At 43.5% G+C, this 26394-nt stretch overlaps 1 protein-coding gene across 5 annotated transcripts in view; it reads left to right on the forward strand.

The window, feature by feature from the left end:
- The window catches only part of wdr21 (WD repeat domain 21), a 109806-nt gene that overhangs the window by 56609 nt on the left and 26803 nt on the right, over positions 1–26394 (forward strand). For 4 of the 5 annotated variants that reach the window (XM_048537142.2, XM_059649378.1, XM_048537139.2 and 1 more), the window contains 3 exons: positions 1767–1816; positions 18202–18281; positions 21346–21438. In XM_048537142.2, the coding sequence (XP_048393099.2) occupies positions 1767–1816; positions 18202–18281; positions 21346–21438 (223 nt within the window). The remainder of the gene's footprint in view (positions 1–1766; positions 1817–18201; positions 18282–21345; positions 21439–26394) is intronic. The other variant, XM_048537141.2, reaches the window with a different exon arrangement.

Genomic DNA, 26394 nt, shown 5'->3' on the forward strand with positions numbered 1-26394 from the left:
TCCCCGATCTGTTTGTTCTGTTCCATTTGCTATTATTCTAGTGGTGTGCCTGCTGTAGATTGATACACCCTAGTACATATTCAACAATTGATTCATACCTTATTGCCTTAGTCTGAACTGTTGAATTTGGAGCAAAATCCTGTTTTTTTTTTTCCCTTTTGTATTTTGAAGAGTGATTATTTGTTTACTGTCTGTTTTGATCTTGAACAGTAATCCCATCACATAGTCCAAAACATTTTCACGTGCCTGCGTTACAACTAAAACTTCTTTTTTAGTCATGGCTATTATAACTTAACTGGGAAGAACATGATGATTGTCATGTGTTGCTATTCCACAAGCTATCACAAAATGCTTAAGATCATAAAACATGTTGCAGAATAAGCCTTTCGGTCCATTGAGCCTGCACACCATTCAATGAGATTATGGCTAATTTGATAATCTTCAACTTCATTCTTCCCTAAAGCCATTGCTTTCTTTACTGATTAAAAATGTCTGCCTCAGACTTAATGATCCAAAATCCAGTGTGGTAAAGAATTCACACAATCCTACCTCCTGAAAAGAAAAGCTTCTTCATCTCTAAATTAAATGGATCACACCTTACTCTGAGTTTGTGCCTTTGTTACTATCTTGAAAATACCCCCTTATCTCAACTTGATCTTCTATTAGTTAGTCGGTCCTCTATCCATGCTTATATACCATCTCCAACACTATGGGCACTTGTCTTGTTAAGTAGCTTAATGTGTGGTAACTTATCAAATACATTCTGAAAATCCAAATCTATAGGCTCCACTGCTTCCTGTTTATCTAGCCTGCTTTTACCTCCTCAAAGAATTTTAGTAAATTTGCCAGGCATGATTTGTCCATTAAACCGTGCAGACTCAATTTGATTATGTTATCTGTTTTAAAATGTACTGCTATTGCATTCTCTATAATAAACATTTTCCCAATAACAGATGCTAATCTAACTCACCTATAGTTAACTTTTTTTTGGTTATCTTCCCTTTTTGACTAACTGTGTTATATTGACAGATTTCCAATTCTTTGGAGCTTTCCGGAATGTAGGAATTCTTGGAAGATTGCTGAGTACATCCAATATTTTTGCAGCTACTTCTTGTAAAACCCAAGATGCATCGCACTAAGCCCAGAGGCCTTATTGTTCTGTTACCCTATAATGTTTCCCCAGTATTGTTCCCTCCAGTCATAGCTATATAGATTTGCATCCACCAAAGCCATTGTGTGACTCTCATATTCCACTGGTTTATTTAATTTTGTTAAATCCACACAGATTCTAGTACTGAACTGGAAGAGTAAACGTGCTTGGCACTATCTTAGAATCATAGAGTAATACAGCATGGAAAAAGGCCCTTTGGCCAACTGGTCCAAGCTGACCATTGTGCCCACTCAGCTACTTCTAAATGCCTGCATTTGGTCTATATCCCTCTAAACCCTGCCCATCCATATACCTATTCAAATGTTTCTGAAATTTTGCTATTGTACCTCCCTCAACCACTTTCTCTGGCAGCTCATTTCATATTTGCACCACTCTCTGTGTGAAGAAGTTGCCCCTCAGGTCCTCCCTTAAATCTTACCACTCTCACCTTAAATCTATGCAATACAACAAAAATGGTGATAAGTGTTGTGATTATTTGATCTCAACTACTCCGATAGTAAATGGTATGTTACTTATTTAACCTGTGTTGTGGAAGGTGTTTCAATAAAGTAATAGAATTTTTTTAACGATTGCTAATTTATTGCTCATTTTTCAGGGGACTGCAGCTTGCTGGGCGTCTCTGAGTGGCCGTGATTCTCATGTCTTGTATCCTTGAAAATATTTTGAGCTGGTTATGACCTGGGCTTAATGACACAGTTTACAGATTATCCAGCCATAGTCATGATGTCAGTCAGTCTGCCACCAACTGACATCTGTGTTATCTCCAACAGTTTTGTATTTTTGAGCGTTTTGTTTGTCTTGTGCAATCCTTTTTCGTAATATTATTTCTCAAGTAAGAAATGTTGCACTTTGTTTCAATAAGGAAGTAAAATTGTATTTACAACTGTAGAAATGTTTTTAGACAGTATTTTAATAGCAAGTTATATGTAGCTTACACAACCTGATTTGCCTCCGAGCATGTTTATTCATTAATGCCTATTGCATATCCACATTTCTAGTGGACTTGACATGCAACTTCATTGATGGTGTGGGTAAAAAGTAATTATCTTATACAAAACCATAGGGGGTGGTGGTCACATAGCCCCTAAACCATTATCCCCAATTTTCCTCTCCCTTTCCAAACAGTTATTTCTTGTGTCTCATGATTATCTCTATTTATACAATTTTGCAAGTCTATTTCACGACATACGTGCACACAATCTCGTCCACCAAACTGGTGATCTCTTCAAGACATGTAACTGTGTTTAGATGTGATGTCATCACAAATTCATTGGGAATTTTTAAAATTTCTGACTTAATTTACCTTTTCAATTATTACGGCTATTCTTTGTGACGGATTTGACTTAATCCAGGTGGGCAAATCTTTTTATTTCAGTTTTAAGTTCTTTGAGTCATATGGACATCATTTTGTTACCTATATTTAATGTGCTTTAATGTTAATATTTGATGCTAACACTAAGCTTTACTTTAAGAGCAAGCATTGAATCTATATGTGAACCATAAGCTACTCTGCAATCTCGTCCATTCATGCACCTTCTGTAGTAGAAAGTGAAGGATGAGTGGCTGAAGAAATCATATTCAATGCAACTGAGTACGTTTTTGTATATTTTAGATGAGGGACAAAGTACCCATGCAGATATGTTATGTAAATATTCAAATGACCAACAATATCATGCCCTTAAACATGTAATTCACAAATCTTCCTTGTTACTCTGCATTGCCTAGTTACCCAGACCAGGTTCTGATATTTTCAATGTGTCCTAGTTTCCTGAGTTGCTATTAGGCACTGTCATTAACACAGATTGCTTAATTTTTTTTTCTTTAATTTGGCCTTGTTTAGTTATCTTCTATAACAAGGAATTTGTAGGGAGGGCTGCTTGGTTCACTGTTTACCAGCTCCCTGCTTCTGACACTGGGCTTATGTGTGTAATGTGATGTGGTGGAAAAACATTGGAGACGGATGTTTCCAAGGCCAGAAAACTCTGATTTATTGAACAAACAAGCGAAATTAATATATTTACAAAACAAGAAAGTGAATAACAAATTGAAACCCTCCAGTCAATCTCTGACTGAGACTGTCTCCCAGTTAACTTAAATACAGTGGGTAAAATAAACACGATGGGTGACTGTTACTATACCAATGGGGGAAAAGAGAGAGAGAGAGAGAGAGATACCTGTTCTAACCCACTTCCCTTCCTCAGAGGTGCCCTACACCACTGACCCCAAACTCACCCCCCCACCCTTACTTGTGCATGACTAGCCCAGCTGTGTTAGAGGTCTCAATGACCTTAGACTCACCCCTGGTGTGAAAACCATGATTTTGACTGGCTGTGTCCATAGCTGCTTGCTGTAGCTGGGACTGTACAAAGAGCTGCAGGTACCGATAATAGTTGTTGATGCAGTTGGACATGTGGAATTGGCCTGGTGAGTACTCTTGTTGTTTTCTTCCTGGTGGTTTTGCGAGTGGGAGGTTGTTGTGGCTGGTGGAGAATGTTCCTGGTGTTGCCCTGGCTGATGTGTCCTATCTCAAGATGCCTTCGGTCGCCTCCGGGCATCAGGTTTGTAGTTAGCTTTCAGCAGTTGGTCTTGCTGTACTGGTTTCATGGTGCCCCACTCACAGTTCAGGATTCTCGCTGTCCTTTCTTTTTATTATAGAATCCCCAACGTATGGAAACAGGCCCTTCCGCCCAACAAGTCCACACCAATCCTCAGAGCATCCCATCAATACCCATTCCCTTGTAACCCACTGAATGTACACACCCCTGAACACTACGGGCAATTTAGCATGGCCAATCCACCTAGCCTGCACATCTTTGGACTGTGGGAAGAAACGAGAGCAAACCCACGCAGATACGGGGAGAATGTGCAAACTCCACACAGACAGTCACCTGAGGGTGGAATCAAACCCGGGTCCCTGGTGCTGTGAGGCAGTAGTGCTAGACACTGTGCCACCATGCTGCTTCTCCTTTTCCTTTCACCTTTTTTGCTGCATCTTCCGCTTCGCGCTCTCTCCTTTGCTGGACTCAGGGTCTCCAGTTACACTCCACTGCAAACCCTCTTTATCTCTTGTCAAATCTGTGATCTGTTGTTCTTCTTTCCAGGGTTGGAAAGGTTTCCTGAGTACTGGAGTGAGTGATAATCATTTTCGTTTGGAAAGAATGATTTTGATGGATTTGCAATGTCCGGCATTTCCTTTGGATGGGTGTCTGTTCAGTTCGCGTAGTGGTGTGAAGGTTCTAGGGTGTAACGGGCTTTCATGTAACACAACGGCGTGGAATGTTCAGTAACTTTGTGCCTGAGCACTGATTTGGAAGTGAATGGTTTGATACCAGTGTAGGCTCCAAAGAGTCTGAAATTGTTGAGGTTGTTTATTTCCTGTAGACTGGCTTGCATTATTTTAGTTGAGGCATGAATGAGAGGCTTTGCCTTTAGTTTTGCTTAGTTAGCCCCTGTCCCAGACATCTGCCCCGGGCTTATATATTCCTTAGTCTGTTCCAGCCAGCCTTTTCCTGGCTCAGTTGCAACCCTTGGTTCCTGGAGTTACCGTGACTTTAATCCAATATACTGTAATTCCCACAGCTTTTCCCTTGAGAGGGTTTCTAAGTCCAGGGTGTGTCTAACAACTGATGGGGATTTTTGGCCCACCTTGCAAGTGCAAGCTCTTTATTTAAGTCACAGTCCTGCCAGCTAATTAAACGTTGATGTTGAAGATTGACAAGAAGCAGTTTGAATGATAGTCCTGCTTTAGGCCAGATTGGTAGATTAAACCATTTGCAGAGACAGATTTTTACATTTTTTTTTTGAAAAGCACAGACTTTCTAGATTATCTGTAGAAAAATGTAAGTTGAAATGCAGACATCCATATAAAGAGTTAGGAAGAGAAACAAAAATGACATGAAAATAATGGTTAAAAGAAGTGGGATACACCTTGAGGAATTGGATCAGTTGGGAAGAGTAGATATTACGTCTGCAAAAATATTTAAGTTATTAGCGTAAAGAACTGAAAACTCTCAAATGGAGATAGAGCTTGTTATTAACAAATCCTGGTGAAATGAGAAAAAAAGATGGAAGAAATGTTTTGAAGAGGTAAATGCAAAAATTTGTCTGATTGCCCATGCATCAAAGGCTATGGTGAGAATTTTTGCCGAGTGAGTGGAAAGATGTAAACTTTCATGGGAGATCGTCAGTTTGGATCTGGAAGAAGGGGAATGAAGGGAGCTCTGAGCATTGTAAGATTAATTGTGTCAACCCAGTTTAGCATTTGGACAGGAATTATTTGTTCTATAGATTTTGGGAAAGCACTTAATTGGGTTAACTAGATTAAGCTTTTGACTGTGCTAACACAGTGAACTGGAGGGATAGGCAACTTGATAAGAAAACTGTACGTGTTACTGACAGCAACAGTGACAGCAGTCCGAACCATGATTGCAAAAGGAATTTGACAAGGTCAGTGTTTATCACCAGTCCTCTTCGATGCCCTTGCAGAAACAATCATTAAAGAAATGCTTAAAGATACAGGATCTATTTTTAAGATTAAGACAGTGGATTTGAATATAACATCAGTTGTATTGGCAAGTGATAAAGCACTTATATGGTCAGATAGCAAAAAAACAGACCCTTCGGCCCAACTCACCCATGCTGATCAGTTTCCCAAACCAAATTAGTCCCATTTGCTTGCGTTTGTCCCATATCTCTCTGATTGTAGCATTCACAGAAGAAATTGTAAGAGGTTCAGGCTTGAACAGATCAAGATTGAGGAAGTTGATGTGCTGGAAATTTTGGCAAACATTAAGATTGATAAGTCCCCAGGGCCAGACCAGATTTATCCTAGGTTGCTCCGAAAAGTGAGAAAAGAGGTTGCTAAGCCGCTGGCGAAGATCTTTGCTTCCTCACTCTCCACGGGAGTCATACCGGAAGATTGGAGGGAGGCAAATGTTGTTCCTCTTTTCAAGAAAGGGAATAGGGAAATCCCTGAAAATTACAGACCAGTCAGTCTTATGTCTGTGGTCGGCAAGGTTTTGGAAAGAATTCTGAGGGATAGGATTTATGACTATTTGGAAAAGCATAGCGTGTTTAAAGGGAGTCAGCATGGCTTTGTGAGGGGCAGGTCGTGCCTCACTAATCTTATTGAGTTCTTTGAGGAGGCCACGAGACATGTTGACAAGGGTTGAGCAGTGGATGTGGTGTACATGGGCTTCAGCAAGGCATCTGATAAGGTTCCACACGGCAGGCTCATTCATAAAGTCAGGAGGTATAGGATAGAAGGAGGAAGAGAGGTGACCTAATCGAGTTGTACAAGGCAATGAGAGACATGGATAGAGTCAATAGCCAGAGACTTTTCCCCAGGGTAGGATTGACTGCCACGAGGGGTCATAGTTTTAAGGTGTTAGGAGGAAGGTATAGAGGAGACATCAGAGGGAGGTTCTTCACCCAGAGAGTTGTGAGCGCATGGAATAGTTTACCAGTGGTAGTCGTGGAAGCAGAGTCATTAATGACATTTAAGCGACTGCTGGACATGCACATGGACAGCAGTGAATTGAGGGGAATGTAGGTTAGGTTATTTTAGTTTTGAATTAGGATTATTCCACAGCACAACATCGTGGGCCGAAGGTCCTGTACTGTGTTGTACTTTTCTATGTTCTATATGTTATATGTACTAATCCAGTAACAGCATACATGAAAGTGAAAGTCAAATGAAGCAGAATATTGACAAAACCAAAGTGATGTTATCTCAAAGCCACCAAGAAATATTCACTGAATGAGAAGAACTAGAACAGGTGTAAGGATTCAAGTATTTTGGAAGCATGATACCCACGTCTAGAATTTGCTACAAGCAAAAAAGTATAAGGCTGGTGATGTGAAAGGTTGCATGTCATAAGAAGGGCATCTAGGAGACTGAATAAATAACAAAAACCAACAATGTAGACATCTTGATTTGGGGGAATGATATTACAAAAGGAGACCAACTTGCTCAATAGCTTTTAAAATGTGCGCTTGGAGGAGAATAGAAAGGATTCTCTGGGCAGAAAGAGTAACATGCTGAGGAGAGTGAACGTGTAAAGAAATTTGCTGATAGTAGAGTCGTAGACTCATACTCATAGAAATAGGCCCTTCAGCCCATCTTGCCTATGCCAACCAACAAACATCAAACTACATTAATTCCATTTACCAACACTTGGTCCATAGCCTACTATGCCTTGACATTTTAGGTGTTTGTCCAGTTGCTGCTAAATGTTGCATGAGTAATTGCCTCCATCACTCTCAGGCAGAGAGTTCCATATTTCTACCAAGTTCTGAGTGAAAAAATGTTTCCTCAGATCCTGTCTTAACTATTCACTGCACTCCTTAAACTTGCGCTCTCTGGTCTGAGACACATCTTCCATGGGGAAAAGAATCTCATGATCTGCCCTATCTATACCTCTCAATTTTGTGTACTTCAATCAGATTCCCCCTTTCAACCTCCTTTGCTTCAGGGAAAACAAACCTAACCTATCCAGTCTGTCCTCATAATTGAGATTTCCATTGCAATCTTCTGAAAGTGTGGCAACCAGAAGGTACACAGTGTTCCATTTGTGACCTAAACAATGTTTTATAAATTTGTAACATTCTTTTTTCTGATATTCTCTGCCCTAGTTAATGAAGGGAAATGTCCTACATGCCTTCTTCACCACCCTGTGTACCTGTGCTGATACTTTCAGGGATCTATGGACTTGTACACCAAGGTCCCTTTATTCCTGTCTCCAGGGACTTAACATATGTTGTATATGTCCTTCCTCAGACTTCCCAAAGTGCATAAGGACTAAATTCCATCTACTGTTGCTCTGCCCAATTTACTGGCTGATCAATATCAGACTGTAGCTTGGGACCATCTTTTTCATTATCAACAACATTTCATGGCACCGTCTTTGTCCTAGTTTCTTTTTTAAGCGCCTCACTACACACAATATACTTCTGAAAGATCTCCTTTGTTATTAATGGACTGGACCTAACACATGCTTCCTCCTTTTTCTTTATTAAACTTGTGATATCACTTGACATCCAGAGTGTGCTAGACTTGCTGACTTTGCTCTTCAATCTTAGAAGAAAGTGCTGACCCTGAACACTCTGTGTACTACTTGTAAAGACTCTCACTTTCCAAGGGTAGGCTTACCTGCAAGTAGCTGCTCCCAGTCCATGTTTGCCTGATGCTAGCTAATAATATTAGCTAGTTCTTTGAGGAAGTCACGAGGCAGGTTGACGAGGGTCGAGCCGTGGATGTGGTGTACATGGACTTCAGCAAGGCATTTGATAAGGTTCCCCTCAGCAGGCTCATTCATAAAGTCAGGAGGTATGGGATACAGGGTGATTTGGCTGTCTGGATTCAGAATTGGTTGGCTGACAGGAGGCAGAGAGTGGTTGTGGATGATACGTATTTTGCCTGGAGGTCAGTGCTGAGTGGTGTCCCGCAGGGCTCTGTTCTTGGGCCTCTGCTCTTTGTAATTTTTATAAATGACTTGGATGAGGAGGTTGAGGGGTGGGTCAGTATGTTTGCTGATGACACAAAGGTTGGAGGTGCCTTTGATAGTATCGAGGGCAATTGCAGGCTTCAGCGAGACATTGACAGAATGCAGAGCTGGGCTGTGAAATGGCAGATGGAGTTCAACCTGGTTAAATGCGAAGTGATGCATTTTGGAAGGTCAAACTTAAATGCAGAATGCAGGATTAAAGGCAGGATTCTCGACAGTGTGGAGGAACAGCGGGATCTTGGTGTTCAAGTGCATAGCTCCCTCACAGTTGCCCCCCAAGTGGATAATGTTGTTAAGAAAGCCTATGGTGTTTTGGCTTTCATCAATAGGGGGATCGAGTTTAAGAGCCGCGAGGTTATGCTGCAGCTCTACGAAACCCTGGTGAGACCACACTTGGAATATTACATAGAACATAGAACAGTACAGCACAGAACAGGCCCTTCAGCCCACAACGTTGTGCCGACCATTGATCCTCATGTATGCACCCTCAAATTTCTGTGACCATATACATGTCCAGCAGTCTCTTAAATGACCCCAATGACCTTGCTTCCACAACTGCTGCTGGCAACGCATTCCATGCTCTCACAACTCTCTGCGTAAAGAACCTGCCTCTGACATCCCCTCTATACTTTCCACCAACCAGCTTAAAACTATGACCCCTCGTGCTAGCCATTTCTGCCCTGGGAAATAGTCTCTGGCTATCAACTCTATCTATGCCTCTCATTATCTTGTATACCTCAATTAGGTCCCCTCTCCTCCTCCTTTTCTCCAATGAAAAGAGACCGAGCTCAGTCAACCTCTCTTCATAAGATAAGCCCTCCAGTCCAGGCAGCATCCTGGTAAACCTCCTCTGAACCCTCTCCAAAGCATCCACATCTTTCCTATAATAGGGCGCCCAGAACTGGACGCAGTATTCCAAGTGCGGTCTAACCAAAGTTTTATAGAGCTGCAACAAGATCTCACGACTCTTAAACTCAATCCCCCTGTTAATGAAAGCCAAAACACCATATGCTTTCTTAACAACCCTGTCCACTTGGGTGGCCATTTTAAGGGATCTGTGTATCTGCACACCAAGATCCCTCTGTTCCTCCACGCTGCCAAGAATCCTATCCTTAATCCTGTACTCAGCTTTCAAATTCGACCTTCCAAAATGCATCACCTCGCATTTATCCAGGTTGAACTCCATCTGCCACCTCTCAGCCCATCTCTGCATCCTGTCAATGTCCCGCTGCAGCCTACAACAGCCCTCTACACTGTCAACGACACCTCCGACCTTTGTGTCGTCTGCAAACTTGCTGACCCATCCTTCAATTCCCTCGTCCAAGTCATTAATAAAAATTACAAACAGTAGAGGCCCAAGGACAGAGCCCTGTGGAACTCCACTCACCACTGACTTCCAGGCAGATCTACTACCACTCGCTGTCTTCTGTTGGCCAGCCAATTCTGTATCCAAGCAGCTAAGTTCCCCTGTATCCCATTCCTCCTGACCTTCTGAATGAGCCTACCATGGGGAACCTTATCAAATGCCTTACTGAAGTCCATATACACCACATCCACAGCTCGACCCTCATCAACTTTTCTAGTCACATCCTCAAAAAACTCGATAAGGTTTGTAAGGCATGACCTACCCTTCACAAAGCCGTGTTGACTGTATTTGATCAAGCCATGCTCTTCCAAATGGTCATAAATCTTATCCCTCAGAATCCTTTCTAACACCTTGCAGACGACAGACGTGAGACTTACCGGTCTATAATTGCCGGGGATTTCCCTATTTCCTTTCTTGAAGAGAGGAATTACATTTGCCTCTCTCCAGTCCTCAGGTATGACTCCAGTGGAGAGCGAGGATGCAAAGATCTTCGCAAGTGGCGAAGCAATTGCATTTCTCGCTTCCCAAAGCAGCCGAGGACAAATCTGATCCGGGCCTGGCGACTTGTCAATCTTAATGTTTGACAAAATTTTCAGCACATCAGCTTCGTCTATCTCTATCCATTCCAGCATGCACACCTGCTCTTCAAAGGTTTCATTCACTACAAAGTTGGTTTCTTTCGTAAAGACAGAAGCAAAAAACTCATTTAGGGCTTCCCCTACCTCCTCAGACTCCACACACAAGTTCCCTATGCTATCCCTGATCGGCCCTACTCTTTCTTTGACCATTCTCTTATTCCTCACGTAAGTGTAAAATGCCTTTGTGTTTTCCCGGATTCCTTCTGCCAAGCCTTTCTCGTGCCCCCTCCTGGCTCTCCTCAGACCATTTTTGAGCTCCTTCCTTGCCTGCATGTAATCCTCTCTAGCTGAACTTGACCCTATTGTATCAGTGGATAATGGGAACTGCAGATGCTGGAGAATCCAAGATAACAAAGTGTGAAGCTGGATGAACACAGCAGGCCAAGCAGCATCTCAGCTCTCTGATGAAGGGTCTAGGCCCGAAATGTCAGCTTTTGTGCTCCTGAAATGCTGCTCGGCCTGCTGTATTCATCCAGCTTCACACTTTGTTAACTTGGAATATTGTGTCCACTTCTGGTCGCCCTATTATAGGAAAGATGTGGAGGCTTTGGAGAGGGTGCAAAGGAGGTTTACCAGGATGCTGCCTGGACTGGAGGGCTTGTCTTATGCGGCGAGGTTGACTGAGCTCGGACTTTTCTCTCGAGATTAAGAGCTCGAAGAGAGGTGACCTGATCAAGGTGTACAAGGTAATGAGAGGCATGGATAGAATCGATAGCCAGAGACTTTTCCCCAGGGCAGGATTGACTACCACGAGGGGTCATAGTTTTAAGGTGTTAGGAGGAAGATATAGAGGAGACATCAGAGGGAGGTTATTCACCCAGAGAGTTGTGAGCGCATGGAATAATTTGCCAGTGGTAGTCGTGGAAGCAGAGTCATTAATGACATTTAAGCGACTGCTGGACATGCACATGGACAGCAGTGAATTGAGGGGAATGTAGGTTAGGTTATTTTAGTTTTGGATTAGGATTATTCCACGGCACAACATCGTGGGCCGAAGGGTCTGTACTGGGCTGTACTTTTCTATATTCTATGTTCTAATATTGAAATGGCGTCCACCGGTTTAGACACTTGTGTACAATCCCTATCCCTTTTCCATGAGGACATTGAAACTTAAGAGTTGTGGTCACTATCCCCAAAACACCCACTGACACTTCAGCTACTTAACTGGCTTTATTCCTTAGGATTCGGTCCAGCTGTGTCTCCAGCTGTAGTTGGACAATCTGCATACTGGCATAAAAAGCTCTCTTGGGTGCACTTTAAAACTTTAGTCTGTCTGATAGTTTTACACTAAGGCAATTCCAGTTAATGTTAGCAGTGTATTCCCCTATTACTGTAATCCTTTTCCTCTCATACCTTTTGTGATTTGCCTACATGTATGCTCCTCCATTCCCTCTCTGACTTTTGGGATATGTGTAGTATTTTCACAACAAAGTGATTGCCTTTTTCTTGTTTCTAATCTCTACCCAGATGCCTCATTTGAAGAGCCTTTTCAGACATCCTCCCTCATTACTGCAGTGATCATCTCCTTTATCAATAATGTAACGCCCCCACCTCTCTCTCATCCTTCTGACCAAAATCAGGCCAGAAACTTCTGTACCATTGTAATATTGAGTTACCAGCCCTGTCCTTCAAGCATACCTCAGCAATGGCAACAATATCATATTCCCACGTGCTGATCAATGCTCAAAGTTCATCCGCCTTACCAGTCAGGCTCCTTGCATTAAAATAGGTACAGTTTCACTTTCTAGTCTTCCCCTGCATCTTATCATTCCCAAGTCTTCTCTACCTACAGATATTCCTTCTGTATCTGATTAAACTTTGAACTTTGCTCCTTACTTTGCCCCTAGTCTGTCCCTCACCACGCTGCCAAATTAGCTTCAAACCTACCCAGTAGCATGAGTAAACTTCCTAGCAAGGATGTTGGACCCGCCCTGGTCTAGTTGCAACCTGTCCAACTTGGATGGACCCCATGTAACCCAGAAATTGTCTTGATGATCCAAAAATCTAAAGCCCTCCCTCCTATATCATCCCTTTAGCAACGTGTTCGTCGGATCTATTTTCCTATTCATGTAGTCAGTGGCATGTGGCCCAGAAAGTAATTTGGAGATTACAGCCTTAGCAGTCATCTTCTTTAACCTACTACCTAACTCTCTAAATTAATGCTGTAGGACCTAATTTCTTTTTATTTTAACCGATGTTGTGGGCACCAGCATGTACCATGCCTGCTGCGTGTTGGTGACTCAGTGGTTAGCACCACAGCCTCACAGGACCAGGGACCCGGGTTCAGTTCCACCCTTGGGTGACTGTTTATGTGGAGTTTGCATGTTCTCCCCATGTCTGTGTGGGTTTCCTCTGGGAGCTCCGGTTTCCTCCCACAGTCCAAAGACATTTAGGCTAAGTGGATTGACCATGCTAAATTGCCTGTCGTGTTCAGAGATGTGTAGATTAACTGGGTTATAGGGGGATGGGTCTGGGTGGGATGCTCTGAGGGTTGGTGTGCACTTGGTGCAGGAGGGAGGGTTTTGGATTCTTGGATAATTGGGGCTCTTTCTGGGGTAGGTGATACCTCTACAAGCAAGATGGTCTTCACCTGAACCAGCGGGGTACCAATATCCTGGGGGGGAATTTGCTAAGGCTATTCGGGTGGGTTTAAACTAATTCAGCAGGGGGATGGGCACCAAAATTGTAGTTCGACTATAGAAAAGGTTGAGAGTAGGGTGGTCCGAAATAAAGTTACAGGGAAGCAAGATGGCACCGGCAAGCAAGAATTTGGTTTGAAGTGTGTCTACTTCAATGCCAGGAGCATCCGGAATAAGGTGGGTGAGCTTGCAGCATGGTTTGGTACGTGGGACTTCGATGTTGTGGCCATTTCGGAGACATGGATAGAGCAGGGACAGGAATGGTTGTTGCAGGTTCCGGGATTTAGAAGCTTTCAGTAAGAACAGAGAAGATGGTAAAAGAGGGGGAGGGAGGTGTGGCATTGTTGGTCAAGGACAGTATTACAGTTGCAGAAAGGATGTTTGGGGACTCGTCAACTGAGGTAGTATGGGCTGAGGGTAGAAACAGGAAAGGAGAGGTCACCCTGTTGGGAGTTTTCTATCGGCCTCCGAATAGTTCCAGAGATGTAGAGGAAAGGATAGCAAAGATGATTCTCAATAGGAGTGAGAGAGACAGGGTAGTTGTCATGGGGGACTTCAACTTTCCAAATATTGACTGGGAACACTATAGTTCGAGTACTATAGATGGGTCAGTTTTTGTCCAGTGTGTGCAGGAGGGCTTCCTGACACAGTATGTAGATAGGCCAACAAGGGGCAAAGCCACATTAGATTTGGTACTGGGTAATGAGCCTGGCCAGCTGTTATATTTGGAAGTCGGTGAGCACTTTGGTGATAGCGATCACAATTCTGTTATGTTTACTTTAGTGATGGAAAGGGATAGGTGTATACCACTGGGCAAGAGTTATAGCTGGGGGAAAGGCAATTACGATCAGATTAGGCAAGATTTAGGAAGCATAGGATGGGGAAGGAAACTGCAGGGGATGGGCACAGTAGAAATGTGGAGCTTATTCAAGGAAAAGCTCCTGTGTGTCCTAGATAAGTATGTACCTGTCAGGCAGGGAGGAAGCTGTAGAGTGCGGGAGCCGTGGTTTACAAAGGAGGTGGAATCTCTGGTCAAGAGGAAGAAGAAAGCTTATGTTAGGATGAGATGTGAAGGCTCAGTTAGGGCACTTGAGGGCTACGAGGTAGACAGGAAAGACCTAAAGAGAGAGCTCAGAAGAGCCAAGAGGAGACATGAAAGGTTGTTGGCGGATAGATTCAGGGTAAACCCTAAGGCTTTCTATAGGTATTTAAGGACTAAAAGAATGACGTAAGTAAGATTAGGCCCAATCAAGGATAGTAGTGGTAAGTTGTGTGTGGAGTCAGAGGAGATGGGGAAGCGCTAAATGAATATTTTTCAACAGTATCCACTCTAGAAAACGACAATGTTGTCGAGGAGAGTGCTGAGATACAGGCTACTAGACTAGGTGGGATTGAGGTTCACAAGGAAGAGGTATTAGAAATCCTACAGAGGGTGAAGATAGATAAGTCCCGTGGGCCGGATGGGATTTATCCTCGGATCCTCTGGGAAGCCAGGGAGGAGATTGTCAAGCCTTTGGCATTGATCTTTAACTCGTCATTGTCTACAGGAATAGTGCCAGATGACTGGAGGATAGCAAATGTGGTTCCCCTGTTCAAGAAGGGGAGTAGAGACAACCCTGGTAATTATAGACCAGTGAGCGTTACCTCAGTTGTTGGAAAAGGTTATAAGGGATAGGATTTATAATCATCTAGAAAAGAATAAATTGATTAGGGATAGTCAGCACGGTTTTGTGAAGGGAAGGTCGTGCCTCACAAACCTTATTGAGTTCTTTGAGAAGGTGACCAAACAGGTAGATGAGAGTAAACCGGTTGATGTGGTGTACATGGATTTCAGCAAGGCGTTCGTTAAGGTTCCCCACAATAGGCTATTGTACAAAATGCGGAGGAATGGAATTGTGGGAGATATAGCAGTTTGGATCGGAAATTGTCTTGCTGAAAGAAGACAGAGGGTGGTAGTTGATGGGAAATGTTCATCCTGGAGAGCAGTTACTAGTGGTGTACCGCAAGGGTCGGTGTTGGGTCCACTGCTGTTTGTCATTTTTATAAATGACCTGGACGAGGGCATAGAAGGATCGGTTAGTAAATTTGCAGATGACACTACAGTCGGTGGAGTTGTGGATAGTGACGAAGGATGCTGTAGGTTGCAGAGAGACATAGATAAGCTGCAGAGCTGGGCTGAGAGGTGGCAAATGGAGTTTAATGCAGACAAGTGTGAGGTGATTCACTTTGGTAGGATTAATCAGAAGGCAAAGTACAGGGCTAATGATAAGATTCTTAGCAGTGTAGATGTACACAGTCCATGTACACAGATCCTTGAAAGTTGCCTCCCAGGTTGACCGGGCTGTTAAGAAGGCATACAGTGTTTTAGCTTTTACTAATAGAGGGATCGAGTTCCAGAACCAAGAGGTTATGGTGAAGCTGTACAAAACTCTGGTGCGGCCGCACTTGGAGTATTGTGTACAGTTCTGGTCACCGCATTATAAGAAGGATGTGGAAGCTTTGGAAAGGGTGCAGAGGAAATTTACTAGGATGTTGCCTGGTATGGAGGAAAGTTCTTATGAGGAAAGGCTGAGGGACTTGAGGCTGTTGTCATTAGAGAGAAGAAGGTTGAGAGGTGACTTAATTGAAACATAAAATAATCAGAGGGTTAGATAGGGTGGATAGGGAGAGCCTTTTTCCCGGGATGGTGACGGCGAGCACGAGGGGGCATAGCTTTAAATTGAGAGGTGAAAGATATAGGACAGATGTCAGAGGTAGTTTCTTTACTCAGAGTAGTAAGGGAATGGAATGCTTTGCCTGCAATGGTAGTAGATTCGCCAACTTTAGGCACATTTAAGTCGCCATTGGACAAGCATATGGATGTACATGGAATAGTGTAGGTTAGATGGGCTTGAGATCAGTATGACAGGTCGGCACAACATCGAGGGCCAAAGGGCCTGTACTGTGCTGTAATGTTCTCTGTTCTATGTTTCGGAGACTGCTACCCACTTGTTCCACACTGTAGGGATTCTATATTTTTAAAAAATTAGAATGCTGTGCAGCCGCTCTGAGACATCCCTGACCCTGGCACCATCCCCTAAACAGTAATCTGTTTGAGAAGGGAATAATCACAGGGGACTCTTGTACTACCTGATCAAGCTACTTGTCTGTCCTGATGGTCGCCCAACACTTTTTTCTGTTTGTGTAGCCATTACTGGTGGTGTGATCAGCTTGCTAAATGTGCTATCCATGACATTCTCAGTTGGAGTATAGTGACTTAAAACACATTTTTCTTTCTAAAAATACTTGTGATAATAAATTAATATTTTGCTGTATTCTATTATGGATGCTGCATAGTGAGTCTGTCTGTGGCTGTACATGCTCCATGCAGCTAAACAAGTGCTGCAGCAGAGCACACTTCCTGCATATTTGGTCACTGGAAGTGTCCCTGATTTCCCACAGATTACAGGAGGAGCATTCCATAGTGCTGAGTTCTGCCATTTGTGAACTTTACCAATTACCAATACAAGCAATAAACTAGGAGCCAAATCTCTGTTCTCTTGCTCTTTTGTTTGTGGCATGCTCTCTCGCTCTCTTAAACCCACGCTGTCTCTCTTGTTTCCTGACAAACTACAAAAATAAGGACATGATGTCTCCCTCTGATACAGCCCTCTTGGAACCTAAAGCTGGTTCCTAAATAGCCAGTCACCAATTGTTCTTCCATGTTCAGAATTAGTTTTTTAAAATTTTGTTTTATCACCCACCACTCAATGGAAGCTGCTCCCTCACAAGCTGTGGTCTGAGACTCCCACTTCCCGGTGAATAAGCCTCACAGGCCCAGTAGTTTTAGTTTTCAATCCAACCTTAATTACCCAATCAACTGTTTTCTCCTGCCATGCATTCCTTTTGTTTTGAACCCTGACATCACCTCAGGTGCTCTGGGATTCATTGAAGGTTTCACCTGCTCCTGTCCTGCTATTTCTCTGACTTAGCTTGATCTGGACCTTGCCCCTCAGGTTTTTATCAGGAGACCTCTCAATTACTGTTCACCCCCCAGATTTGCTCTGCGCCTCTCCTCTCCCACTGCTGCTCCAACTGATTAACTGGGAAAAGGCACTAATTGTGCAGGGCACATATTAAGAAGTGGCCTAGTATGAGATATCATGGTGGGAAAATATCAAGGAAAACAATGAAGACAGAGAATATCAATACTCTATGACCTGAAAATGAAAAAGAAATTATTGGAACTGCCACAGAATAGAAACTAAGCAAAGAACCTGCCTTTGGGCTACACTTTTGGCATTTCTTCAGTTATCTGGAAAACCTGGTTGCTGTTAAATTCCTGTGGGAAGGCAATTCTCTACTCCAGATAGCTGTGGAAGTTCAGCCTTTGAATTTGTTTAAAAGTAGTGATTGATAGATTGCTGATTACCAATGATGCAAAGGATAATAGGGATAGTCTGGGTAGAAGTCATTGAAGTGTTGTATCAGCCACTGGTACAGCAGGCTGATTGGACTGAATGGCCTACTGTTCCCATGTTCGTTATGGAAAAATGTTCGTTGAAGTTAAAGCAGGTAATGTTAACAGGCATGTCTACCCTTGGTTGTGATATGTTGCAACCAGTCAATTATTAGTCCACCCATATAAAAATATTCCTTTATTGGAAGTTCTTCATTCAATGAAGAAAATTAGCTCCTAGAGGAATGGCATGTTGATGTCAGTTGACTTTCTGACTATCTTTGTTCATGGATGTGAAATGATGATAGGCATGAGAAAAGTAATGTTGTAGAGGGTGACAAGTTGAAAATTAATAGTTTTCTGTTGGCAAATAGACCCCACAGAACTTTTCAATTATGTCGTCATTGATCTGTTGGTAATTTTCCTTAAACTGTGCCATGCTAGGCTTTGCCTTTCTGGCAATGCAGACATGCCTGGATGTATTAGCCTACTTCCAGCTTCAATCTTCAGAAACTCAAATTCTGGTAGGGATTGTATCCGTATTTACCTATTGTTAACATCATAAAGTTGTGTTTTTATTGAAGCTGTATATGTTGTCAATTTATTCTCCACCTTTTTTTTTGGGTGGACTGTCCACTGTCTGGATAAGAAGATTTGTGACAAGTGTCATAATCAATGAGAGAGCAGCGTCTTGCTGTAGATGGACTTTCTCTAAAGACATTTTGAAATCCCTTCTGTGAATTCACGGTTTGAACCATAGCATTGGATAATGGTGCCTCCACAAAATTATATTTGCTATTTATTGTAGCTTGTCTGGTCTCAAGTCTCTGATTGGATCTGAGTATGTCCCTGTTTGTTGGTAAAGCTCTAATTTACAGTTGGAGTTTCCAGTCTTGCTTCCTTATACTGAAGTTATCAATTGATAAACTTGCAAAGATAAAAGCTGCAAAGCAACAGATTTGAATGGAATGAATGTGTAGAGTCTGGTAGCAAGTAGCTGCTTATTAATAAACACATGCCTGCGCAGCATTGTATAAATCAAATATAATGTCCACGGGAGGTAGTGATTCCAATATAGAAAGCCGGGGAAGAAATTTAATCCAGGCAAATGGCCACTTTAATGATAGAGGAAGGACTTACTTTCTAGAGCACATTCATATGAAATAGGCTTTGCAAAGCACTGAGCTCAAGGGCAACTAGAAATGGTCAAAAAATGCTGGTCTTGTCAGTGATGTCCAGATCCCATGAAAGAACAAAGGAAAACAAGAATGTGGAAGGAAATAAAAATGAATGTTCCTGCACTATCAGAATTGCTGATATAGGTACAAACCCGAAACTGCTCTGTTTTGATGCTGGAACATTTGTTAATATAACACAATAGTTTCGGTTATTTTCTTGTTGACAAATTCTTCTTGTTGACAAATTCTGACATGAAAAGTTATGGCTGATTGTTGAGACTCAATATGTTTTCCAATTTCTTGCAACCAACATGCGGTTGAGTTCATTTCTGTGGGTGTTTTCCATATGTGCTGTCACTTGCGCGAACAACTGGTTAGTAGTCAGAAACCTGCTGCTTCCAATTTTCCAGTCTTTTAATTGAACAGAAGGAAGACCCAGGCATTTTTTGGGCCTGTAGTTTCTTGACTGGAACTTTCTTGCAAATGCTGCTCCAAACCAAAGCATCTGTTCAGGGAGCCTGGTAGATCTTATACTAAATGCATCCACCATTTCTGTGAAACCTACACATTGCTATAGGGGTCTGATATTTTCCTGAGTGTGTGTGCTGACTCTAACTTCTTTGTTGACCACCCCAAGCAATGTGTCGGGGAGAGTTTCTTCAGCATTGTTATTGAAAATGACTAGTTTTATTTCTCTGAGCCTTTTTTTTTCTGGTCTTTACACATTATCCCTAGTCAATGTTTTAAACCATCAGTCCAGGAGAGTCTGAGAACAAGAACAAATAATCTACTAAAAATCCTTCGTTATATCTCTTAAAGTTGACTTTCACAAGAATGTGTCAGTTAAGAACAACAGTAGTGATTGGAACTGCCTATCCTCATTTTAAACTCGTAGCAACCTAATTTAGAGACTGCAATTCAGATGAATGTATTTTAAATGCTGAAATGATATGGCCAGAGTTTTTTCGTACATGTTATTAGTGGATCTGCTATGGTACTGCTTACAGTAATTTGCATGATACCCTGCTGTATAAGAGCCACATTATACCATATAATGCAGAATCTGTTTACTTGCAAAGGTGTCCCTGATGAACCATATGCTTGATTGCTCTTTCTTCAATTTACTTATGGGCAGCACGGTGGCTCAGTGGTTAGCACTGCAGCCTCACAGCGCCAGGGACCCAGGTTCGATTCCAGCCTCGGGTGCCTGTCTGTGTGGAGTTTGCACATTCTCCCCGTGTCTGCGTGGGTTTCCTCCGGGTGCTCCGGTTTCCTCCCACAGTCTAAAGATGTGCAGGCTAGGTGGATCGGCCATGCTAAATTGCCAGTAGTGTTCAGGGGTGTAGGGGGTTATAGGGGGATGGTTCTGGGTGGGATGCTTCAAGTGGTGGTGTGGACTTGTTGGGCTGAAGGGCCTGTTTCCACACTGTAGGGAACCTAATCTAATTGCTTCAAAGCAGTAGATCACTGCCTTTTTCAAAAAGGTCTTTTGTAAGGTTCCTTCAAGAATGCACTAGGATTTCCTGGAAAAAATACTGGATTTCCCTGCTTGAAATGTAATTGTGAATTAGTGACTATGGAAGCCTCACCACCAGCTGGCTAGTTCCATTTGGATCAACCAACTGATTGACCTCAAATAGCATATATCATGGAGTTCTGTATTTCAGATCTTTGCACCATGTTGAGCTTGATCGCACGGAGAGAATCATTTTTAACTTATAAACATATGGTGGTGGTGCTGAGGGAGCAGATGGTTTTGTATTGGGTGCAAAATTGTTACTTATCTTCATTTTGAGTTGGGGGAGAAGCAGTGGTGCTTTTCTAACTACACAACATTACTCAACATCTCTGCTCTCCCCTCTGCCATCCCAATCAAAAATACGTGCTTTAATCATAGATTCCCTATAGTGAGGAATCAGGCCATTTGGCCCAACAAGTTCACACCACCCCTCCAAACCATCCCCATCCCCCTACCCTTTCCCTATAACCTTACATTTCCCATGGCTAATCCACCTTAGTTACACACTCCTGGGCACTATTGGCAGTTTAGCATGGCCAATCCACTTAACCCACACATCTTTGGACTGTGGGAATAAACCAGAGTACGCAGAGGAAACCCACACATACAGTGGGAGAATGTCCAAACTCCACACAGACAGTCACTTGAGGACAAAATTGAACCCAGATTCCTGGTACTGTGAGGCAGCAGGGCTAACCGCTGAATGACCATGCTGCCCAAAGGAGCCTGTTTGCATTTCCTTCTCGGAAACGTTTACCTTTTAGCTAAGAATGTTCCAAATAATCTTAGCCTTGCAGTTTGGTTGCACTTTGCCAATTAGAACAGAAGTCAGCTGTATAAATGCTTTTAATATAATACACACAACCTGCTGTTTTATTGTATCTCCAACAGATCACCTGAGTATGCTATGTAACTTTAGGAGTTCAACTGTCTGGACCTGTGCGTGGTGCTTCAACCCACAAGCTGATAAATGCTTCAGTACAGGTAAAGTCAATAAATTATTAGTGAACTAGATCCTCTTTGTAATCATTTAACTTTGTTCAAATCAGTGGGGCTTTGCATCTTAAGAAGATTATGTTTGAAAATTAAAAGAAAGTTGACTAAGATTTCCAGAACAATGTTTGTGTTCAGTTGGTGATTTACTGGACTTCACTTTCAGCAAAGATCTATGTTTAATTCATTCTGTGCTGAGTTGCTGTGAAGCAGGCCAGTAGAGGTACTGAAGTTCTGAAGAAGGGTCACCGGACCCGAAACGCTAACTCTGTTTTCTCTTCCAAAGATGCCTCCAGACCTGCTGAGCTTTTCCAACAACTTTGTTTTTGTTCCAGTAGAGGTACTGTACTTGACCTCTAAATACTTTTTGTTCACATCCCACTCTGCTGGTTCTATATGTGGAAATCTAAGAAGGTCAACCGTGAAGCCCTCATAGTAACATAACGTAACATGGGAAAGCAAGGTAGTGAGATACAGAGAGCCTTAACTGTATCTGCGGAACTGTGCTTAAATATCAGTTGGGTCCTTTGATAGAGAGGAAAATTGATTGAGGTAAGTTGTTAAATTTATGAGAGAAATTTGTTTTAGTTTGACTGTACAGTGAATGTTCATCAGTTTTAGACTTAGCTTGATGCTATATTTGCTGCAGTGGAGAGGCTTGAATGTCTTGTGTCATCTGACATGGATAGAATTGTTTGAAGACTAACAGTGAATATTTTCCCAGGCCCCTTGCTGACATGCCCCATCTTCCCACTTGCATCTAATGCCAGCAGAAAAGCAATTCAATTAATGTATCATCTGCTGTTTGTGGGACCTTGATGTCATAGAGTTGTATATCACAAAAATATGCCCGTCAGTTCAACTCATCCATCTTGACCAAGTTCCCCAAACTGAACTAGTACCATTTGTTAGCTTTTGGCTCATATCCCTCCAAACCTTCCCTATTTGTTTACCTGTCCAAATGCCTTTTAAATGTTGTAACTGTATCTGCATCTACCACTTCCCCTGGCAGTTCATTCCATATAGGAACCACTGTGTGCAGAAAACGTTGCTCTTCAAGTTCCTTTTAATCCTTTGACCTCTCACCTTATACATGTGCCCTCCAGATTTGAAATCCCCTACCCTAGGGAAAAGAACTTTGCTATTCACCTTATCTATGCCCCTTATGATTTTATAAACCTCTATAAGGTCATCCTCCCCAAACTTCTAAACTTCGGTTAAAAAATGTCCAAGCCTATCCAGCCTCTCATTTTTATAACTCAAACCTTCCAGTCCTCATAGCATCCTTGTAAATCTGTTTTGCATGCTCCGGTATTTAATAATATCCTTCCAAAGCAGGTTGACCAGAACTGTACATCCTACTCAAAAAGTGGCCTCACCAATGTCTGTACAACTCTTCTTAGAAGGAGAGGTTTAACAAGTTGGACCTGTACTCATTGGAGTTTAGAAAAATGAGATATGATATTATTGAAACATAGGATCAGAGAGGGTCTCATTGGGTGGATGTTGAGAAGCTCTTTTCCCTCAGAGATTCTGGAACACAGCATGCAATTTCAAGATCAGAGGTCATAGAGTCATAGAGATATGTTGTTGTGACATCCGTCAGTCTTGAGAGACCATGGATCTGCGCCTGGAGAGTTTTGATTCAGCTGCTGACGATAGCGCAGCGTCTGTTGTGGCTGTACAGGCCCACGTGGGAGTGACAGTCTCGGTTGCAGTGACTGCATTTGAAGATACTCTCCTCCACTGTTGCTGTGTTGCTGTCTTTCCGTTGAGCACGCTTTTCTCCAGAGGCAAACCTCAGTTTCTCCTCTCCTCGCTCCAGCCCTCTTGCGTAGTTCCTGTTTCCAGCGTGAGTGATCGTTTGTGATGTCTTCCCATCTCTTGACATCCAGGTCCATTGACTTCATGTCCCTTTTGCAGACGTCTTTGAAATGAAGATGAGGTCATCCTCGTGCTCTCTTGCCGATGGCTAATTCCCTGTACAGCACATCTTTTGGGATCCTCCCATCTGGTATATGATGTACATGACCCAACCAGCGGAGGCGGCGTTGTTGGAGTAGGGCTAAGAGGCTGGGTACCTGGGAGCAGGTGAGGACTTTGATGTTGGTGACTCGGTCAGTCCACTTGATGTCCAGAATGCGTCTCAGGCTGCGAAGGTGGAAAGTGTTGAGACGCCGCTGTTGTCTGGAGTAGAGGCTCCAGGTCTCGCTGCCGTAAAGCAGTGTGCTGAGGATGCACTCCCTGCAGACTGCAATCTTGGTGTTCGTAGTCAGCTTTTTGTTCTTCCAGACTCTCTTGGTCAGCCTGGCGAACGTGGAAGCTGCTTGTCCGATCCGCCTGTTGATCTCAGAGTCCAGGGAGAGGCCGACTGTGATGGTGAGCCGAGGTATGTGAATTCATGAACTACCTCTAGCTCATAGTTGTTGATGGTGATGACAGGGGAGTGCTCAACGCCATGACCCAGCACATTGGTCTTCTTTAGGCTAATAGTCAGGCTGAATTCCTGGCAGGCTCTTGAGAGGTTGTCCATAAGGTGCTGCAGTTGCTCTTCCGAGCGTGCTGCCAACGTTGTGTCGTCTGCAAACAACATGTCTCTAATGAGTACTTCAGGAACCTTGGATTTTTCCCTCAGCCGGGACAGACTAAACAGCGTTCCGTCCGATCTGGTGTGGAGGTAGACACCATCAGTTGATGTTCCAAATGTGTGTTTATGCATGACTGTGAAGAAGATGCTGAACAGGGCGGGGGCAAGCACAGAGCCTTGCTTCACACCGCTGCGGATGTTGAAAGCCTCCAAAGAAGAGCTGTCAAATTGAATGACACCTTTCATATCCGGGTGAAACGATTGGACTGTTCTGAGGAGTCTGAGGGCAACCAATCCTGGCAAGGATTTTGAACAAGCCGTCTCTGCTCACAAGGTCGAATGCCTTCATGAGGTCAATGAAAGCAACGCAGAGTGGTTGTCTTTGCTCTCGGCATTTCTCTTGTAGCTGTCGGAGGGAGAAGATCATGTCGATTGTGGAGCGTTCTGACCTGAAACCACACTGGGATTCGGGGTATACCCTTTTGGTGATTTTCTGTAGTCTGTTCAGGACAACGTGGGTGAAGACCTTCCCAATGATGCTCAGCAGCAAGATTCCTCTGTATTGTTACAGTCGCTTCTGAACCCTTTGTTCTTATAGAGGGTAACAATGTTGCAGTCTCTCATGTCTTGCGGCACAGTATGCTTCCTCCCAGCACTGGCACAGTAGTTCCAGCAGGTAGCTAAGAACTCCCTTTGCACACTTGATGACCTCTGGTGGGATGCCATGCAACCCTGGTGCCTTCCCAGTGGGTAAGCTGTTGATGACTCTGCTCAACTCGTCAGCAGTTGGCAATGCGTCCAGCTCCTCCATGACCGGTAGGCATAACATGTTGTCCGAGATGCCGTCTTCCCTGGAGTAGAGGTCGGAGTAATGCTCCACCCATCTCTCCACCTGCTTGCTTTTGTCTTTGATGATCTCGCCTTTCCTGGATTTTAGTGGAGCTGTCTTGCTCTGGGTTGGACCAATGGCTTTCTTGTTCCCCTCATACATTCCACGTATGTTGCCTGTGTCAAATGATAACTGGATGCTTTCACATAGTTGTAACCAGTCGTCATTTGCACAGCGTCTGGCTGTCTTCTGTGCATTATTTCTTGCTGTCCACAGTGCTTGCAGTGTTACCTGGGTAGATTGGTGTTTGTGTTTCAACAGTGCAACACGCTTCGCTTCAATGGTCGCGTTGAGCTCATTCGCGTTTGCTTCGAACCAGTCCTGTGTCTTGCTCCACTTCTTCCCGAAGGCTTTCAATGCAGTGCTGTGGATAGTGTCCCTTAGAGAGTCCCATCTCTGCTGAGCAGCTCCTTCTGGTGGGTCTGCAAGGAGGGCGTCCTCCAGTGACACGATGAATACTGCCGCTTTGTCTGAATGTTGGGTTATAGTAGCACTGATACGCTGCTTGCCTGCAGGTTTGGCGTAGTGCATCTTCTTTGGTTGGAGTCTGAGTTCGCAGCAAACCAGGGAATGATCCGTGTCATAGTCAGCACTCTGAAAGGACCGAGTCATGAGCACGTTTTTCAGGTGGCTTCGTTCTTGTGAGGATCAGGTCTAGTTGGTGCCAGTGTTTGGAGCGGGGATGTCGCCATTAAACTTTGTGCTGAGCTTTGGCCTGGAAGTAGGTGTTGGTGCTACATAGTTTGTAGAGCATGCAAAGCTCGAGCAGTCGTTGTCCGTTGTCATTCATGTTGCCGATCCCATACCGTCCCAGACAGCCCGCTCAGGAGTCATGGTCGGCACCCACTCTGGCATTGAAGTCACCAAGTAGCAGCAACTGTTCCTGATTCAGGATCGCCTGTATTTTCCTCGAAAGCTGGTCGTAAAACTCATCCTTTGCATCTTGTGTGGAATAGAGGGTTGGGGCATAAGCACTTACAAGGTTGACAGGCCCATCGAAGGTGTGCAGTCGAAGTGAGAGGATCCGCTCCGATCCATCCTTGCTGGGTTCCACTATCTTCAACAGCGGGTTCTTCACGGCAAAGCCAACACCATGCTCTCTGGTCTCATCTATGCCTTTTCCCCTGCCAGAAGAAGGTATCGTCTCTCTCATGTAAGATCCCTAATTCTGGGAGCCTTGTCTCTTGAAGCGCTGCAATGTCCACTTGGAGTCATAGCAGTTCACAGTTAATCACTGCTATCTTGCGGATGTCATAGAAATAAGCAGCTCGGAAACAGACCCTTCAGTCCAACAGTATTTGGCCCATACCCCTTTCTGCTGTTTCGGCTGCGGACAGAAGGGCTTTCTTCTCCTGAGGGTTTGCTAGTCTGTGGAATTCTCTTCCCTAGAGAACCATGGAGGCAGGGTTGTTGGATATGTTCAGGTGAGTTAGGCAACTGTTTGATAGGGAAAGGAGTGAAGGGCTTTGGC

Source organism: Stegostoma tigrinum, chromosome 10, assembly GCF_030684315.1.
Source record: "Stegostoma tigrinum isolate sSteTig4 chromosome 10, sSteTig4.hap1, whole genome shotgun sequence".
Classification (NCBI taxonomy): domain Eukaryota; kingdom Metazoa; phylum Chordata; class Chondrichthyes; order Orectolobiformes; family Stegostomatidae; genus Stegostoma; species Stegostoma tigrinum.